At 43.9% G+C, this 20,886-nt stretch overlaps 2 protein-coding genes across 4 annotated transcripts in view; both read left to right on the top strand.

Annotated features, from left to right (window-relative positions):
* Positions 1-6,645, top strand: part of LOC135520478 (histone-lysine N-methyltransferase 2A-like) — a 79,896-nt gene extending 73,251 nt beyond the window's left edge. For all 3 annotated transcript variants that reach the window (XM_064946074.1, XM_064946073.1, XM_064946072.1), the window contains exons 33-34: positions 3,118-3,247; positions 3,841-6,645. In XM_064946074.1, coding sequence (XP_064802146.1) covers positions 3,118-3,247; positions 3,841-4,116 — 406 coding nt within the window. In that variant the 3' untranslated portion in view covers positions 4,117-6,645. The remainder of the gene's footprint in view (positions 1-3,117; positions 3,248-3,840) is intronic.
* Positions 6,646-16,910: 10,265 nt separating this feature from the next.
* LOC135520476 (histone-lysine N-methyltransferase 2B-like) lies at positions 16,911-20,843 on the top strand. Its single transcript, XM_064946071.1, has 3 exons — positions 16,911-17,061; positions 17,591-17,674; positions 18,224-20,843. The coding sequence occupies exons 1-3, from the start codon at positions 16,970-16,972 to the stop codon at positions 18,348-18,350; spliced, it is 303 nt and encodes a 100-aa protein (XP_064802143.1). The 5' UTR covers positions 16,911-16,969; the 3' UTR covers positions 18,351-20,843.
* Positions 20,844-20,886: the final 43 nt, after the last annotated feature.

Genomic DNA, 20,886 nt, shown 5'->3' with positions numbered 1-20,886 from the left:
ATATGCTTTACAGCCAAAGCAAGACAAGCATTTGTGTTTACCTTTGATGAGCTTCGGATGTTTTCACTCACAAGACTCCCAGTTAGATAGCAAATGTTTCTTTTTTTCCAAAAATATTATTTTTGTAGCCAAAATAACTCCGTTAGTTCTTCACGTTTGGCTGAGAATTCCACCGGAATTACGGTCATGACAACGGCGAAAAATATTCCAAATTAGCTCTGTAATATCGACAGAAACATGGCAAACGTTGTTTATAATCAATCCTCAAGGTGCTTTTCAAATATCTATTTGATAATATATCAACTGGGACAGATGGCTTCTTAGTAGGAAAGAGTGAAACAATGGCCGCATTTGTCTCTTACGCACAAAACACTCTGAGAGACTCCAACTGACCACTGACGCAATGTTGACATTCAGGCTCATTTTTCAAAATAAAAGCCTGAATCTATGTATTGTGACACTAGACACATTAGGGAAGCCATAGAAAAAGGAATCTGGTTGATATCTCATTCACTGCTCAATTGCTCAATTGGGACGCATAGGAACGCAGAGCTTTCTAAATAAGAGTCCCTTCCTGATTGGATTTTCTCAGGCTTTCGCCTGTAATATCAGTTCTGTTATACTCACAGACAATATTTTTATAGTTCCTAAGCTGTCAATTATATGCATATTCTAGCATCTTGTCCTGACAAAATAGCCTGTTTACTTTGGGAACGTTATTTTTCCAAAAAAATGGTATCTGTACTGATGGTGCAAAAGCCATGACAGGGAGACACAGTGGAGTGATAACGCGTGCAAACAGTTGCTCACTGCAGCATCCACTGAGAGGCTCTTGCTGCCAAGGGAATGCCTGACAGCTTGAAGACGTTTTGGACACTACAGTGAAAATGGTTAACTTTGTTAATTTGGGAAAGGCGTGCTGCTAGCAGGACACCTCGACAACATCCGGTGAAATTGCAGAGCGCCAAATTCAAATTAAATTACCATAAATATTTCATATTCATGAAAATACAAGTGTAGTACATCAAAATAAAGCCTAACTTGTTGTTAATCCAGCCGCTGTGTAAGACTTCAATAAGGCTTTATGGTGAAAGCAAACCATGCGATTATCTGAGGACAGCACCCTGCATTCCAACACATGAAAAACATATTTCAACCAGGCAGGTGTGACATGAAAGTCAGAAATAGCAATGTAAAAAATGCCTTACATTTGATCTTCTTCTGTTGGCACTCCAAAAGATCACAAATGGTCCTTTTGTTCGATAATGTCCTTCTTTGTATCCATAAAAACTCAGTTTAGCTGGCGTGCTTCAGTCAATAATCCATCCAGTTTCCCTCCTTCAAAATGCATACAAAATGAATCCCAAACGTTACTAATAAACTTTTCCAAACAAGTCAAACAACCTTTATAATCAAACCTTAGGTATCCTAATATGCAAATAAACTATACAATTTAAGACCGAGAATAGTATGTTCATTACCGGAGATAAATAAGAACGCGTTTTCCTCCACCCACTTGGAAACACTACAGCCAAAATGGGAGCCACCTAGAAACACTACAAATTCTGGGTCTTTTTTTCCAAAAACCAGCCTGAAACTATAACTAAAGACTGTTGACATCTAGTGGAAGCCCTAGGAACTGCAATTTGGGAGGACTTGGGCTTATAATTATAGTACTTGCCATTGAAAACAGTGGTAAACAGAATATATTTTTGGGGGGGATGGTTTGTCCTCGGGGTTTCGCCTGCCATATCAGTTCTGTAATACTCACAGACATAATTTTAACAGTTTTAGAAACTTTAGAGAACACTATCTAAATCTACCAATTATTTGCATGGGGCAAAGTATTGACACGAGCCTAATGTTTTCTTTGCTGACCATAATTTTCACTTGTCTGACCGCTTGCATGATGACGGGTTTCGCACACGACTTGCCTATCTGGGTGATGTTTTTTCTCGCCTGAATGATACGAATTTAGGATTACAGGGACTCTCTGCAACTATTCAATGTGCGGGACAAAATTGAGGCTATGATTAAGAAGTTGGAGCTCTTCTCTGTCTGCATTAACAAGGACAACACACAGGTCTTTCCATCATTGTATGATTTTTTTTGTGTGCGAAAGAACTCAAGCTTACGGACCATGCCGAATGTGATATAGCGAAGCACCTGAGTGAGTTGGGTGTGCAATTACACAGGTACTTTCCTGAAACGGATGACACAAATAACTGAATTCGTTATCCCTTTCATGCCCTGCCTCCAGTCCACTTACTGATATCTGAAGAAGAGAAATTGAAATTGCAACAAGCGGTTCTGTGTAAATCGAATTTAATCAGAAGCCACTGCCAGATTTCGGGATTAGGCTGCACTCAGAGTATCCTGCCTTGGCAAACCACGCTGTTAAGACACTGATGCCCTTTGCAACCACGTACGTATGTGAGAGTGGATTCTCGGCCCTCACTAGCATGAAAACAAAATACAGGCAGAGACTGTGTGAAATGATTAAAGACAGACTCCAATACAACCCAACATTGCAGAGTTATGTGCATCCTTTCAAGCACACCCTTCTCAACCTGTGGTGAGGTATTGACAATTTTTGATGAACAAATAAGGTTTTATTTGTAAGATGGTTAAATAAAGAGAGAAATATTGATTATTATTATTATTTGTGCCATGGTCCTATAAGAGCTGCTTTTTGTCACTTACCACGAGCTGGGGTGTGATAAAAACTCACACTCATTCTTATGTTTAAGAAATGTATCGTATAGTGTGTTTGTGTGTGACAGGCTTTACAATGATTGCAAAAAACATCGGAGTGCGCTGACCCTGATGCTAGATGGGGTACGCAGCTGGATGTTGAATGTTTGGAGGGGTACGGGACTATAGAAAGTTTGGGAACCACTGCTCTACAGCTATCACAGCAAACTAGGGACTGAGGCATGCTTTATATTTCCTGCCTCTCCCTTTTCTGCTATTCTGTCATTCTGCTGCAAAATGAGTAACATGAATTTCCATTGATAATAAAAAATGTGATCCATTGCATCCTTTTAATAGCCAAGGAGATTAGCTATGGGAACTGTTGTTCATACTTGAACCTCTTTTGACATCTCTCTGGTGTAGGTCTGCTATCCACGGCCGAGGTCTGTTCTGCAAGAGGAACATCGATGCTCAGGAGATGGTCATCGAGTATGCCGGCATCGTCATTCGCTCAGTGCTCACAGACAAGCGAGAGAAATACTACGATGGCAAGGTGAGATCAATCAGTCCAGAGTGTGTTTGAGACGACATAAGCCCTATGGTTTGTCCCAACGAGACCTTAGTTGGTGGACTTTTTTTTAAGTCCACTAATTATGGGCTTGAATAAATACATGTTATTGATACCAACATAATACATGTTTTCTTTTGTTTTTTTTTATTTTACCCCGTTTTCTCCCCAATTTCGTGGTATCCGATACACAACCCAACCAAGCCGCACTGCTTCTTAACACAGCGCGCATCCAACTGGAAGCCAGCCGCACCAATGTGTCGGTGGAAACATTGTGCACCTGGCAACCTTGGTTAGCGCGCACTACGCTCGGCCCGCCACAGGAGTTGCTGGTGCGCGATGAGACAAGGACATCCCTACCGGCCAAGCCCTCCCTAACCCGGCCAATTGTGCATCGCCCCACAGACCTCCCGGTCGCGGCCGGTTACGACAGAGCCTGGGCGCGAACCCAGGGTCTCTGGTGGCACAGCTGCTGCTGCAGTACAGCGCCCTTAACCAGTGCGCCACCCGGGAGGCCAACATAATACATGTTAAACTAAAACTAAGTGCCCTGTCTCTTTTCCCTCCTTCCTCCACAGGGTATTGGCTGCTACATGTTCCGTATCGATGACTTTGACGTGGTGGATGCCACCATGCACGGCAATGCGGCACGCTTCATCAACCACTCGTGCGAGCCCAACTGCTACTCGCGCGTCATCAACGTGGAGGGCCAGAAGCACATCGTCATCTTCGCCCTGCGCAAGATCTACCGTGGCGAGGAGCTCACCTACGACTACAAGTTCCCCATCGAAGACCCAGCAAGCAAGCTCAACTGCAACTGCGGGGCCCGGAAATGCAGACGCTTCCTCAACTAGGGGCAGTAGGAGGACTTGGTACTGCCAGGGGGAACAAGGCACAAGGGAAGGGGGTGAGAGCAGAGTCAACAGAGGAAGAGGTTAAAAGCCTTAAATTAAGGTTTTACTGGGTTGGGAGGTGGGGGAGGAGAAAATACAGAAAAGGATGAGCCACTACGAAGAGACTGGGAGAGGAACCAGGGCCAGGAGATGGGGAGCAAGAGGGAAGAGGACCGCCACACAGGGACATGCATCCATAAGCTCACATTGGCTCCTAACTGATATGCATCTGCCAGAGGTTGGGCAAGTTCGCCACAGAAGAGAGCGGAAGTAGCTACCGTTATAGCGTGTGGTTTTTTCTTGAGAACAGGATACTGAACACTGCAGACATATTGTGGTTATGCTGGTTCTATGTTGCATGAAGGTATTTTCCTTGGCGCCATAACGTCAAGCACTTTCTGTTGAAATAAGGGTGGACCAGAAAAGCTAGACTTGGAGAGATTTCTCATCTTTTTTTGTCGGGGGTGCAGGGGGAGATTTTTAATTTCGACACCCATAATCATGTTGGCTCCATCCTCTCTAGCCATATCTCCATCTTTACTTGATTTATTAATCATTGTTTAATTTATTTGAAATTATATTTCACAGTGCTCATCATGCGTCAGGTTGTACATATTTGCTTTCCGTTGACTGTTCAGAGAACCATGGTGCTAGAAATGATGGGCCATAGACTTTGTGGCTCCTAGGTCAGAGACCCAGCAAATAATACCTATTTTTCTATCCATTCTCCACTTCCCTGTTACACAGACCGGGGAAGAGACCTCCATTATGTTCAGTTAAACGGTTAGATAACAGTGTCACCCTTAGAGTTTGCTGCAGCTAAATCATATCTTTAAGAACTTTCCCTTCACCATTTGTGTATGTAGCAAACACTACCCAATCCAAGAGTGACGAGTGTAGCTCTTTTTTTATTTAAAAATATATTTTATTACTATCATGGCAAATGCTGATTACCTTTTGCAATAATATTAGGCCTACTTCTTTGCTACAGTTGCACATCTTTAGTGAACTAACAAAATCCAGACTCCATATTTCTCAACAGTCAGTGGAGTTAACAAAGTACTGACTTCTCCTTCTGACATTCTCTGCCATCCACAAAGGGTGGAACGCTGTCCATGTTACACCACTAAGTGATGTGTTATAAACTCTATATATACCTGACTGTGGACTGACAGCTGCCCTGTGCACTGGAGATCTCAAGCATAGCATTAGGCCAGTACTGTACTGTATGTTGCTCAGTAGGATGGCTTTAAGAGAGAGTAATGTCTTGGTGTAAAACCAAGATAGGGAGAGAATGCACTCAGCACCTTATCATTTGCTGTCGTACAACTTCAGACAACGCTGTCAGTCAGTTCAGTCAGACATATTAGGACATCAAATGTACACCCTGTTGTTCACATCTTTACAATAAGAGATTGCTTGAGCTCTAGAATAGTTGTATTTGTTTCTGTTCAGATTTTGGACTGGTGAAACTAGCTGTGCTTTGTATAAATGGTGGTCTAGTGGGAAATCCTCTTCTCCTCGTTTCCTCTTTTTGTTTACTTTGTTACTTCTTCTTTCTCTTATTTGAACCTTGATGTTTGAGGACAGTTGTGTATTACATTTCAGCCTTTACACAAGACATTGTTCTAAAGCAGGTATTTTTTAATTGTTTTTGATTGTATTTCTTTGTTCTGGTAGAATTTTCATGGAGAAAGTACAGCAGGCCTTAGTATCGGCAGGCCATATAACAGGAGAATATCAAGCATTCGAGTCATGCTGTTCTTCCCATCTGCGTGCTACAGAGAACCCTTCAAGGTACAGATCATTTTCTAAAGGAAATGAGCACTGTCCTTTTGAAATATAATACCCAGTAAGGAAGAGCTTAAGCCCACCAGCCTGCGCGACCAATCAGTGAGATGGAGCCTGTATTCCCATTTGTCAATCTTCTAACACCCTTAGCAGAGTTTGCCAATAACAGGATGCATCGGGTTTTTCAGGGATACAGCTATCCTTAACCTAGCTTCATTTTTCGCTGAAAACCTGATGATGTAACAATACTCAGAGCAGGTTTCTCTATGCCCACTCCACTCCCTAACCTCTTGCCAGGATTCTACCTCAGTTGCTCTGACAGATGTTAAAGAATACTAATGCAAAAAAGAGGATGATGACAATATAATAAGAGTAACTTGGTTTTAATGTCCTGCAGAGCTGGCCTGTGTGTTCGATGAAACATGCAAAGCACTAGTTGGAAACCTGAAGTTACCATGACGATCTCTCCCAGAACTGGTTCAGAAAGCTGTATGTTCTATATGGTAGGGTTATTTTAAAGTATAACAAAGTGTTAAAGACATGAAAATATGTGTGAACTTGTCTTTGTTACCTTGTACAAATAAACCCTGAGTTTGTAAATAATTGTATACATATTTCTAAACCCGTTTAATTTTTCTATGCACTTTTTTTATTTATAATGTTATTTGCTTAATAAAGATGTTAAGATGTTTGAACAAATTGGACTTGGTCATTTGAAAATTGAATTAAACAAATGCTAATATGACATTTATATAACATGCAATGTATAAATGCAACAATATCATTGGTTGGTGATATTACGTTTGACATAAGATGATAATGATTGTGTGGGCCAGGTTGGGAACTTAACATTTGTTCTGAGCACCTGAGATCTGACACACATCTGTCACGCACATCAAATCAGTTTCCTTGATCTTCCGATTTTGTGTGAGGATAATGTTCTATATACTGATCTTTACAGGAAACCTATTGATCGTAACAGTTTGAGGGCTGATATCTGTCACCCGCTTCCCGTGAAATACAGTTTGCCCGACAGCCAATTCTGTCGAATAAAAAACAGATTGACAGATATAGCTGAGATACAAACAAAATTCTAGGAGAGGGGGTACAAAAATCCACAACTAATTCTTACACAGGGACACTCCAATCTTAACTGAATAATAGTATATTTGTCAGCGTGCTGGAGAGGTTCCAACCAACTCAATGCATCATAGAACACGTGTCAATCAGGAGCTCTGCCTGGGCAGGCCCAATAGTTGTCTTATGTACGGCTATACGCAGACAAGTTATATTTGTATGATTTGGCATAATTTGTAAGTCGCTCTGGATAAGAGCGTCTGCCAAATGACTTAAATGTAAATGTAAATAATTCATTCATCATTACCGTTTTGTTTCATCCATGTTACCCACCAATAAGGTTTCATAACGTGACAGACCAACACATCACAAGGATTCTTTCTCTAAGCTGATACCTTGAAACAGATCTTTCGTTTGTTCTCAAAACACGGTCTGGGCCTACTGCCAAATTGCAGCTACTCATTGGTGTGATTTGTCCAGTCAACCACTTGCATGAACACAGAAATTAGATGAGAATGGCGAAAACAAAATGTACCTTAATCTCTTTCAAGGACAGTCTCGCAAAAAGAAGCATTCTTGCATCCTCACTACCCCTCATTTAAAGTGCCCTGAACAAATTAAGGGAATCGTTCACAAACATTGCCACATTCTACGATCCGATGACACTATCGGTAATGTGTTTTCGGACCCTCCCTTGGTCATATTTTCACGGGGCAGAATCTCTGATCAATTGGTGAACTTATTTACCACCCCAAAATACTCCTGCACAATATCTATTTGCACCTCTACCGGATGGAGACTACAAGTGTAACAGCTGCGCTCAATACAATGTCACTTACAAATGTAGATCCTTTAAACACCCCCAAACAGGGAAACCGATCCCGATCAAAGGTGTTATCACGTGCTCTGCTAAAGCAGTTATTTATCTTACAACTTGTCCTTGTGGTAAAAATTTCGTCCCTACGTTATATCGGCACCTCTCCCAAGAAGAGGGGGTGACCTTGACAATTTGTTAAAACGAGAGGCTGCCTGGATCTTTACTTTAAAGACCCTTGCTCCCCTCGGTCTCAACGTAGACATTGATCTGAAGTCATTACTGTGATCTTGCTATTCATTATAAATGTTTGTAGGCCTATGTAGCAAAATGTTATCTATGATTGTATGCTATCCATTCATGCATGTTCCATTTATATCTGAAAATTAACCAATGATATCAAGCCACACCCGGTCATGATTACAGACACTTGTGTGTGTGTGTCCTTCGACACAATATAAACTAGTCACCCCACAGTGTTTGTCATTATGCCCTGATGAAGACAGCTTGTCTGTCGAAACGTTGGTTATTAGGAGCTCAGATGCAATAATATACTAACCTAGAGTGTGTAGCTCTTCTTTTTCAGGACACCGGGATATTAACATCCCTGCTTTAAGCGATAAGTGCCATGTTATCGCAGTTAAATATCTTACTTGAACCCTAATGCAAGTGTTCCCAATCACTGCCTTGGGGCTTTGGGGTCCCCAAGAAAAGCATGCCTCCTACTGGCCCTCCTGTTATATCTCAGTGCCTTGGCAGGGGGTAGAGACTCGCGGTTGTATCAGGATGGAGCCATCTCTTCCAGGACCCAACACAAAACACACCCAGACTAGAACACTTTAAGCAAGCTGAGCTTGGTGAGCACCACCACTGTGTCGTTCCGGTCCATCTCTCTCAGCAACCTGGCCAGGTGTCCTACAGTCCACTCTGGGTGTTTGGTGGTGACCCCCTCCAGCACGGCCCTCAGGGGGCTCTTGCTCTCCCACAGGGAGTAGGTGTAGGTAATCCAGGTGGCGGGGAAGGAGCAGCGAGATGCTCTGAAGTGACTGCAACACACAAAGGGCTTCAGTTAGTTTCAGAGTGGGTGGCAAGGAATAAATTAGCCCAAAATATGTATAAAACTTAAAGCATTGTATTTGGGACAAAACATTCACTAAACCCTAAACCTCAACTAAATCTTGTAATAAATAATGTGGAAATTGAGATGCATGAACAGCTTGGAGTAACCCTGGATTGTAAACTGTCATGGTCAAAACATATTGATACAATAGTAGCTAAGATGGGGAGATGTCCATAATAAAGCGCTGCTCTGCCTTCTTAACAACATTATCAACAAGGCAGGTCTTACAGGCCCTAGTTTTCTCGCACCTTGACTACTGTTCAGTCATGTGGTCAGGTACCACAAAAAAGGACTTAGGAAAATTCCAATTTGCTCAGAACAGGGCAGCACAGCTGGCCCTTGAAAGTACACAGAGCTAATTTCACACGTGTAGAGAGGACTAGGGAGAAGGCAGCCACAGGTTTAGAACTACTGAATTTATTAAAGCACCATAGATAAAAGCTGGACGAAACCCAAAGTGCAAAATAATAAAGTATTCAGGAAAATGTACTGGAGATTCCTCTCAGGAAAACAAGCAACATATACAATGACCAACAAAGACAAATGACAGGGGAAATATACATACAGTGATAGAGTGGGGATTGGAACCAGGTGTGTGTAATGATGACAAGACAAGTCCGGGGTTAATGAGTGAAGGGCGTTTTCCAGCAGCAGGTTTGGCAGCAGCTAGAAGGCAGGCGACACCGAACACCTGGGGAAGAGGGGGAGCCAAAGTGAACGCCGAGGCGCTGCCCCAGCGGGATGCCGCCGACTTTTGTCGACGACCCGGGAGATGTGGTTCGGTTGGGACAATGCCTGTGGAAGTCCCGAATGAGAGAACGGTCCAGTACGTCCCACGCTGGAACCCAGCATCCCCCTCTTCGGGACCATACTCCTCCCAGTCGAGCAGGTAGTGGAGAGACCCCCTTGATGCCGTGAGTCCAACAGGCTGTGGACGGAGTACACCGGGGCCCCCTTGATGTCCAAGAAAGGGAGAGGTGCGCCGTGGGGTCCAGCACTATCCAAGGGACCAGCTGCCACCGGCCTGAGGAGACATGAGGGTGAGATTCGGTAATTTACGGGGAGCTGTAATCTGTAAATCGCCTCATTGACTCTCCTCAGGACTTTGAACGGCCCCACAAATTGTGGGCTCAGCTTCCGGCAGGGCAGGCGGAGGAGCAGGTCCTTTGTAGAGAGCCAGACCCTGTCACTGGGGTGAAAGACCGGGGCCACACTGCCGTGACGATTGGCCTGCGCCTTCTGCCAGGGGACGACGCACTGGAAATGGGTGTGTGCTGTGTTCCATATCTCCTTGGCGCGCCAGAACCAATCGTCCACACCAGGAGCCTCGATCTGACTCTGGTGCAAGTGTGCCAGGGCAGGCTGATAGCTTAGAACACACTGAAAGGGTGTGAGGTTAGTGGAGGTGTGCCCAAGGCAGAAACACAGCCCAGTCCCCCTGCCGGTCCTGACAGTAACTACAAAAGGTACCTACCCGGTTCCTGATTTACCCTTTCCACCTGCCTATTAGATTGGGGACAGTACCCGGAGGTGAGGTTGACTGTGACCCCCAGACGTTCCATGAAGACCTTCCAGACACGGAAGGTGAACTGAGGACCACAGTCAGACACGATGTCCTCCAGGATCCCGTAGTGCCGGAAGATGTGAGAGAAAGAGCCTCCGCGGTCTGCATGGCCGTAGGGAGATCAGGCAGAGGAATCAAATGACAGGCTTTGGAAAACCGTTCCACAACAACTAGGATGGTGGGGGGGGGGGAGGTCTGTGACAAAGTCCATGGAGAGATGGGACCAGGGTCATGGGGAACCCGGCAGCGGGTGGAGTTTGCCATAGGGGAGGTGTCTCGGTGTCTTGCTCCATAAGGAGGTGGTGCAGTAAGAGATATATTCCCGGACATCCTGGGCCAAGGTGGTTCACCAAAACTTGGCGGAGAGACAGTCGATAGTACAGGCTATACCCGGGTACCCCGACACAGGTGCTGTGTGTGCCCAGGCGAGGAGACGGTCCCGCACATCAGAGGTGATGTAGATACGCCCTCGGAACAGTGGGCAGGTGAGGACTCCTGTCGCAGGGCTCGATGGATGTCCGCGTCCACATTCCAGACGACAGGAGCCACAATGTGGGACATGGGAATAATGGGTGTCACGCTCTCCCTCCGATCCTCTGTGGGACAATGCATCGGCCTTGACGTTCTTAGATCCTGGCTGGTTCAGCCTCTTCGCTGCTCGAATATACTCTGGGTTCCATTGGTCCATTCAAACAAGGGATGGGTGTTGAGCACTCGCCAGCCAGTGCTGCTATGTTTTCAGTGCCTTTTTGACAACCAACAACTCACGATTCCCAACATCGTGGTTCTGCTCCGCGGGAGACAGCTTCCGTGAGTAGAAGGCACACAGATGGAGTTAAGGCGGCGATCCAGTGCATTGGGAGAGAACAGCCTCTACTCCAACCTCGGAGGCATCCACCTCCACGACAAAGGGCAGAGACGGGTCAGGATGAGCCAGAACAGGTGCATTCGTAAAACGTTCCTTGAGCACACAGGAAGCTTTTTTGGCCTCCTCAGTCCAGAGCAGCTGTCGAGGACCTCCCTTCAGAAGGGAGGTCAGAGGGGCCACCATTGTGCTGAAACCCCTAATGAAGTGCCTGAAATAGTTGGAAAAACCTAGGAAGCGCTGACCCGCTCAGCTGCATCCACCAGGCAAGACTGGGGGAACACTTCCTCCGATGAGGACATGGAGCACTATTTTGACTCCACGCGCGCTGTGGTCAGTCGCACAGGCTCCAGGGACCCACCCCAGGCTCCTGCCTCTCCCTCCTCAAGATCTATCCCTCAGCTGGACGGCATAGACAATGGGATGGAGAGTGATGCCAGCATGACAACCATGGACGGGGCTCAGAAACTGAAGAGCGCCAGTCAAGTCCAGAACCCAGCTCAAACGGAAGATGCTCCGCCTGATGTTGAAACGACAACAAATGGTCTAAGTGCAGACTCTCGAAGCCCTGTCCCAGATCAGTCACCCTTTGGCAACCCTCCCGAGTCTACAACCGGAGTTGTCCTCCCTGCTACCAAACCTCCCCCACTGTATACACTACCGTTCAAAAGTTTTAGAACACCTACTCAATCAAGGGTATTTCTTTATTTTTGCTATTTTCTACATTGTAGAATAATAGTGAAGACATCAAAGACTATGAAATAACACATATGGAATCATGTAGTAACCAAAAAAGTGTTAAACAAATCAAAATATATTTTGATAGCCACCCTTGGCCTTGATGACATCTTTGCACACTCTTTTCATTCTCTCAACCAGCTTCATGAGGTAGTCACCTGGAATGCATTTCAATTAACAGGTGTGCCCTAAAAGTTAATTTGTCTTCCTTAATGGGTTTGAGCCAATCAGTTGGATTTTGACAAGGTAAGGGTGGTATACAGAAGATAGTCCTATTTGGTAAAAGACCAAGTCCATATTATGGCAAGAACAGGTCAAATAAGCAAAGAGAAAAGACAGCCCATTATTACTTTAAGACATGAAGGTCAGTCAATACAGAACATTTCAAGAATTTGAATGTTTCTTCAAGTGCAGTCGCAAAAACCTCCAAGTGCTATGATGAAACTGGCTCTCATGAGGACCGCCACAGGAAAGGAAGACCCAGAGTTACCTCTGCTGCAGAAGATAAGTTCATTAGAGTTACCAGCCTCAGAAATTGCATCTCAAATAAATGCTTCACATCCTTCAAGCAACAGACACATCACAACATCAACTGTTCAGAGGGGACGGTGAATCAGGCCTTGGTCGAATTCCTGCAAAGAAACCACTACTAAAGGACACCAATAATAGGAAGAGACTAATAAGAAGACACTTGCTTGGGCCAAGAAACACGAGCAATGGACACTTGACTGGTGAAAATTTGTTCTTAGGTCTGGAGTCCATATTGGATATTTTTGGTTCCAACCGTCATGTCTTTGTGAGACGCGTGTGAATGAATGGATGATCTCTGCATGTGTATTTCCCACCATAAATCATGGAGGAGGTGAGAGTGCTTTGCTGGTGGTGTGGGGGTGCTTTTATGGTGACACTGTCTGTGATTTATTTAGAATTCAAGGCACACTTAACCAGTATGGCTACCACAGCATTCTGCAGTGATACGCCATCCCATCTGGTTTGCGCTTAGTGGGATTATCATTAGTTTTTCAACAGGACAATGACCCAACACACCTCCAGGCTGTGTAAGGACTATTTTACCAAGAAGGAGAGTGATGGATTGCTGCATCAGATGACTGGCCTCCACAATCTCCTGACCTCAACCAAATTGAGATGGTTTGGGATGAGTTGGACCGCCAGAGTGAAGGAAAAGCAGCCAACAAGTGCTCAGCATATATGGGAACTCCTTCAAGACTGTGGAAAAGTATTCCAGGTGAAGCTGGTTGAGAGAGTGCCAAGAGTGTGCATAGCTGTCATCAAGGCAAAGGATGGCTATTTGAAGAATCTCAAATATAAAATATGTTTAGATTTGTTTAACATTTTCTTGGTTACTACATGAACCATATGTGTTATTTCATAGTTTTGATTTCTTCACTATTATTCTACAATGTAGAAAATAGTAAAAATAAATAAAAAACTTTTGACCAGTAGTGTATACCCCAGGATCCATCCAAGCCTTCAATTCCACACAACTAGCTGGGACTGAATTGGACAGTGTGACCCTTGCACCAACTGAGATCTTACCAGAAGCTCGAAGACCAGCTGCAGTGGACCCATCCACAACATACAGCCCTGCTGATGTGAATACTACTCCCCTGCAGTTATACACCTTCCCAACTCCTGTAGAGCAAAATAACTCAGTCCCCTCCTTAGACTCCCACGAATCAGTGCTGATTGCACCCCTTCAAGGAACTCTGCTGGACTTTGTCCATACTAAGGTGCCTGATACGGTCTACCTATAGGATTTATTTCAAGTTTCTGGTCTGGACTTTGTCCCTGGGGCTCCACCTGTTCTTGAAAGGTGTGATCCTCCCTCCCCCAGCACTTGTTTCACTGAGCTGGTCCCTGTCCAGGTTGATGCTCCCATGGAAACCCATCAGCCTCAAGACCCAAAAGACCTCTTCTTGGATTCTAACAGCGGCCACTTTGTATCACCCACAGATGGATCTGCCATTTACATGAACCACTTGACAGAGAGTTCACGAGATCCCTCGTTGAGCAGTAGTCAGGGCGCCCTGTTGGAGCTTCTTCAACCCTCTTCTCTTATCTCCTCGGACTTCCGTAACCCCAGCGTAGCACAGATGAACCCTTTACAAATGAGTCCCTCTGTGCAGTCCTCTTTGCCTGGCTTTAACCCTTCAAGGCCACCGCTCAGTAGCATCTCGCTACAACCCCTGACATCCTCCCAAGGGTCAACAGTCTTGCCGCCCATAGAGACCTTTTGTACCAAATTATCAGCACCTTTTCCAGACAGTGCACTTCCACATTTTTTTTATGATTCAAAATGTAATAAGAAATAGGCCTTTACATGTGGCCATTTTATATAAACTATTTTTTCATTGAATTTACATAAAATGTGTGTATCGTGATATGTATCGTTATCGGGATATGAAATTACCTATATCGGGATATGAGATTTCGGCCATATCGTCCAGCCCTGGTCAGGGGTGTTCGCATTAAAACCTCAATGGTGAAAAGTGTGCTGGACCTTGACAGGCTAAAGGAGGAGCACTTGAGTGACTCTGAAAGCACCAGGTTAGTCTTTTGGAACTTATCAGGGCAGTGATCTAATGAAGTGAGTAATGAGACAAAATGTACATGTATCTTCAATGAATAATACAAGAATAGTCATGCCTTTATGTTTAATGGCCAGTGAGTCTCCTGTAGAGTTCCGTTTTAATTTAAAAGTGATTAAGTTGATATATCTGCAACTATGCTCAAAGTCAGATTCATATTGAAATATTCTTTTTCACAATTGGCACGTCACTCATGTTTCCAGTGTGGGCCTCTTCTCTTTAGCATCGATAAGATCATGTCTGGCTATTTTTAACCTTACTCTTAACTCTTCCTCTCCCTACTAGTAACCTACAGTATGATATGACAAATGGAACAAGGTGTTTTACTCCTGAAATAGAACTGTCGATAGGCTATGTAGAGGTCAGTTTTTATTTTTATTTTTTTATTTTACCTTTATTTTACTAGGCAAAGAGCAGGTCATGCATAGAAACATTTTTTGAAGTCATAACTGAGATTGTCATTGTCACCACTCATTTACCAATCTACAATACAGCTCCTAGTTTGCACGATGCTCTCCAATTGTCATCACTGCATTTCTGCCCTAAGGTGTGTATCTGATAAAGTGAGTGATATTCAGCCTGTATCCAGTCGATTTCAGTGTTTCTCTTGTTATATTCCTCACAGGCCAGGGCCTTGGGACCGCCTGTCTATACCTCGACTAGGGGGGAACACGGGTAAACAACAGGACTGTGTCGCAGTGCCCTGACTGACTAGAACAAATACTCAGGTACTTACAGTGGGGAGAACAAGTATTTGATACACTGCATTTTATTGCATGACATAAGTATTTGATACATCAGAAAAGCAGAACTTAATATTTGGTACAGAAACCTTTGTTTGCAATTACAGAGATCACACGTTTCCTGTAGTTCTTGACCAGGTTTGCACACACTGCAGCAGGGATTTTGGCCCAATCCTCCATACAGACCTTCTCCAGATCCTTCAGGTTTGGGGGCTGTCGCTGGGCAATACGGACTTTCAGCTCCCTCCAAAGATTTTCTATTGGGTTCAGGTCTGGAGACTGGCTAGGCCACTCCAGGACCTTGAGATGCTCCTTACGGAGCCACTCCTTAGTTGTCCTGGCTGTGTGTTTCGGGTTGCTGTCATGCTGGAAGACCCAGCCACGACCCATCTTCAATGCTCTTACTGAGGGAAGGAGGATGTTGGCCAAGATCTCGCGATACATGACCCCATCCATCCTCCCCTCAATACGGTGCAGTTGTCACTTCAACAGACAAAATGACAGACAAAATGAGAAAAAAAATCCAGAAAATCACATTGTAGGATTTTTAATGAATTTATTTGTAAATTATGTTGAATATGAATTACATTTTTGTGTTATCCTGTGTTACTCACACCTTACTCTCTCTCTCTCTCCATTCTTCTTCCCCCTCCTTTCCCTCCGTGGCCTGGAGGGTAGTGATAGACTGTCCAGGGGGCGCTGGCTGGGGCCAGGCTGAGGAAGATGTCCTTCTTTGGGATGACAGGTGTCCGTATGCTGGGCCTGCTCCACGACACGGTGGTCTTCTTGGTGGAGCAGCTCCAGGCGGCCCGCCGCTGCCATAGCCACACCTTCTACCTCAGGTCAGTGTCCCTGTGTTCTGTCCACAACAGCTGCCCTGGAAGGTAAATATAGAAATTACAAGGGAAGTTTAAATGTAAATCAGAAATTGAGTCCAAGTTGTCTTACATACTCATCTTACATATCTTAATATTTCAACAAACACTTCCTAGGTATCATGAGTCTTAGTCGAAATTTCAGAGAATTGGTGAATCACCACAAGTGTAATGGTGGAAACAGGTATTATTTTGTCCTCACCTTGCAGTTGGTCAACCCATACCACTGTCTAGCAAATGTCTAGAGAATCTGGGGTTTCCCCTCTGTAGGTGGTTTTCAACTTCAGTGAAAGCTAGTCTCTGTGTGGAGTATTGGTGAAATGTCTGTTTTGAATGTAGACAGCTGTCAGGTTTAGAGGAACAAAGGATGTCTGTGACTGTTGTGTTTCGATGTGAGTGTGAACTCCAATACCACAGTCTGAGTAAGCTGGAAATAAGACCTGTATGACGTCTATGCTGCTCCTTTCATTAACATATGAAGAGTGTGTGGGTGATGTCCACATCCCAAATTCTACACCAGTGCTGGGCAAAATAACTATGATAAAGAAAGTCTGCATACTGTAAAATTTAGCGTAACACCTTGTTCCTGTCTTCTCTTACAGGAAGTCCACCTTCGACATGTTCAACTTCCTGGCTTCCCAGCACCGCCAGCTCCCTGACATCAACCCCTACGATGAGGAGGAGGATGAAGTCCCACTCAAATCCACAAGGTCAGATTACGAAGTTATTGTATGCTGGCCATCGCAAAGGAAGCTAGCTAATAACTTAGAAAAGGAAGCTTTGGCCTAAATACTGCAGTAGCTAGTCCATGAAAGATCTTGTCTAGCAGAACATTCTTAGAACTTGTTTTATATGGCCGCAAATGTTGTTCCTTTGAAAAACAACTTTCACATTAACAAATTATCAATTTTTAGTTGGTAGACATATCAATGTATTCCTTCAGCCTGATGAGTAACAAAGGAGCCAGCTGTACATCTACAGAATTACACAATCGTTTTTATAGCTGTGACTAATTCACTATTGAAATGTTGTCTATTCCTGTATTTGTAACTCCCCTAAAGTGATCTTTGTGGTTGGACTAAACCATTCTGTCATTTCTGCAACTACCTCCCCCAATCAAGCAACGTTACAAATGTGTTCTACCCTTGTGTCTTCGTCTCTAGTGACTCTTTTCTCAGAGTTCAATGTGAAAGGTCAGAAGCACATCGTCATCTTCTCTGCTTATCCCTTTTCTCCTAGACGTGCCACTAGCTTGGAGCTCCCCATGGCCATGCGCTTCAGACATCTGGAGAGGACATCGAAGGAGGCTGTAGGCGTGTACAGGTCATCACACAACTTGTCCTGGTCCCCAGAGCCTGTGACTATGATCATGATTCTGGGCTAAAGAGCTCATGCATTTCTCAGTGGGGTGGCCAACTGACCCCACAATAGGTCATTTGTGGTCTGTCTGGAGAGGAAGCAGTTACTGTGGTTCTCTACAGCTGTCACAGCAAACTAGGGACAGAGTCATGGTTTATATTTCCTGCTTCTCCCTTTTTAAGACTTCCTCAAGAAGTGTCATAGTGAAGGCTGTTATTCTGCTGCAAAATGAGTAACATGAATTCCCATTGACTCAGCGTCAGATAATAAATACATAAAATAGATTTAAATCAATAAATAGCCAAGGAGATTAGCTATGGAAACTGGTGTTCAATTAGTCCAGAGTGTGTTTGCGGAGACGACATAAATCCTATGGTTCATCCCAACGTGACCTTATTTGGTGGATCCACTAATTGTGGGTTATATATAAATACATGTTATTGATACCAACATAATACATGTTCCTTAAACTAAAACTAAGTCCCCTGTCTCTTTTCCCTCCTTCCTCCACAGGGTATCGGCTGCTACATGTTCCATATCGATGACTTTGACGTGGTGGATGCCACAATGCGCAGCAATGCGGGGCGCTTCATCAACCACTTGTGCGAGCCCAACTGCTACTCACGCGTCATCAACGTAGAGGGCCAGAAGCACATCGTCATCTTTGCCCTGTGCAAGATCTACCAGGGCGAGGAGCTTACTGTCATGACTGTCCTGTGAGGATTACAATGGGTCAGATCAGCCTGGCAATGGTTGACAAAAACAAGACCTTCTCTCACCCACTAAAGAAGGGAGGAGGGAGCCCTGTCGTAAATGTAAGTAGACTTTCTCTCCCCCTCCAGTATTTATCCCAAGTAATGCTCTTTGTTAACTTTTCCCCCCGAAACTCTAACACGGTCTAATGGAACAATAATTCTAACATAAGAATGTGGGGAATGGTCAGTGGAGAGCTTTGGAAAATGAATGTAACATTGGTTTTCATTTTGTGATGTCGTTAAACTCTATGGACAAAAAACTGTAACTTGGAAAGTAAATCCCCGTTATGTCAAGTTTCCATCTAATACGTTGCGCATATAATATGAAAAATGATTAAAGTATTGTTGTTAAGATATTAATGTGGTTTTAGGAGGTATAAGATAATCTATCTCCTATAAACTGTGCATAAGTACGTAGCCAAGCCCCGAGTGAGGCAGGAGAGCATGTCAGACTGATGGAATTGTCCTTTTCGCCCAGAGTACATGAAATAGCTTGGTAACGAAATTAACATTAGACCAGAAAATGTGAGGCAGTAGCTACATGTTTGAAATGGTTGGAACTTTGAACCTCAACATGAGGTGAAGAATTAAACTCACCTTCCTTTAGACCAGAGACGGCAAGCTGCATCTCAAGACCATAGTAGTATGAATTCTGAATAATCAACACGAGGTGTAGGCGAGAAGCTCACCTCCCAGACAACCACTGAGACAGCTATCGTGTCAAATATCTAGAAAAGGGAATCTAAATTAGACTTTTCTACTAAGCTCATCACCAATGGGAACCGTCGACACGGCTGATTAGTTATCTTCCAGAGTGAACAACAGTAGAAGACGAGAAAAGGGATACCCTTTTGGGCAATCAGAGCCATACAGTTTTCCACTGAAAGGCCAACAACCTTCCTAACGAGGGCTGGTTCCGACAGAATAAAGGAACTTGCACGTAAATATATTAATGATTTCTTATTTCAGAGGTGCAGAGATTTGTGTGCAAACTACAGTTGAAGTTGGAAGTTTACATACACTTAAGTTGGAGTCATTAAAACAAATTTTTCAACCACACCACAAATTGCTGGTTCTAACTAGAGCTTTGGCAAGTCGGTTAGGACATCTACTTTGTGCATGACACAAGTAATTTTCCAACAATTGTTTACAGACAGATTATTTCACTGACTCACTGTAGCACAATTCCAGTGGGTCAGAAGTTTACATAGACTAAGTTGTATGTGCCTTTAAACAGCTTGGAAAATTCCAGAAAATGATGTCATGGCTTTAGAAGTTTCTGACATAATTTTGAGTCAATTGGAAGATCACCTGTGGATGTATTTCAAGGCCTACCTTCAAACTCATTGCCTCTTTGCTTGACATCATGGGAAAATCAAAAGAAATCCGCTTCAGAGAAAAAAATAGTAGACCTCCACAAGTCTGATTCATCATTGGGAGCAATTCCCAAACGCCTGAAGGTACCACGCTCATCTGACCAACAATAGTACGCAATATAAACACCATGGGACCACGCTGCCGTCATATCACTCAGGAAGAAGACACGTTCTGCCTCCTAGAGATGAACGTACTTTGGTGCAAAAAGTGCAAATCAATCCCAGAACAACAGCAAAGGACCTTGTGAAGATGCTGGAGGAAATGGACACAAAAGTATCTATATCCACAGTAAAATGAGTCCTATATCGACATAATCCGAAAGGCCGCTCAGCAAGGAAGAAGCCACTGCTCCAAAACCGCCATAAAAAAGCCAGACTACGGTTTGCAACTGCACATGGGGACAAAGATTTTACTTTTTGGAGAAATGGCCTATGGTCTGATGAAACAAAAATAGAGCTGTTTGGCCATAATGACCATCATTATGTTTGGAGGAAAAAGGGGGAGGCTTGCAAGCCGAAGAACACTATCCCAACCGTGAAGCACGGGGTGGCAGCATCATGTTGTGGGGGTGCTTTGCTGCTGGAGGGACTGGTGCACTTCATAAAATAGATGGCATCATGAGGGAGGAATATTACGTTGATATATTGAAGCAACATCTCAAGACATCAGTCAGGAAGTTAAAAGCTTGGTCGCAAATGGGTCTTCCAATTGGACAATGACCCCAAGCATACTTTCAAAGTTTGGCAAAATGGCTTAAGGACAACAAAGTCAAGGTATTTTTTTTCTTTGACACCCATAATTATGTTGGCTCCATCATTTCTAGTTGATCCCTTAGCTATATCTCTATCTTTACTTTAATCATTGTTTTATTTATCTGAAATTATTTTTCACAGAGCTCATCATCCGTCAGGTTGTACATATTTGCTTTCCGTTGACTGTTCAGAGAACCTCAGTTGCTCTGACAGATGTTAAAGAATACTAATGCAAAAATGAGGATGATGACAATATAATAAGAGTAACTTGGTTTTAATGTCCTGCAGAGCT

Source organism: Oncorhynchus masou, chromosome 29, assembly GCF_036934945.1.
Source record: "Oncorhynchus masou masou isolate Uvic2021 chromosome 29, UVic_Omas_1.1, whole genome shotgun sequence".
NCBI classification, from domain to species: domain Eukaryota; kingdom Metazoa; phylum Chordata; class Actinopteri; order Salmoniformes; family Salmonidae; genus Oncorhynchus; species Oncorhynchus masou.
This window is presented reverse-complemented; position numbering and strand designations above follow the sequence as displayed.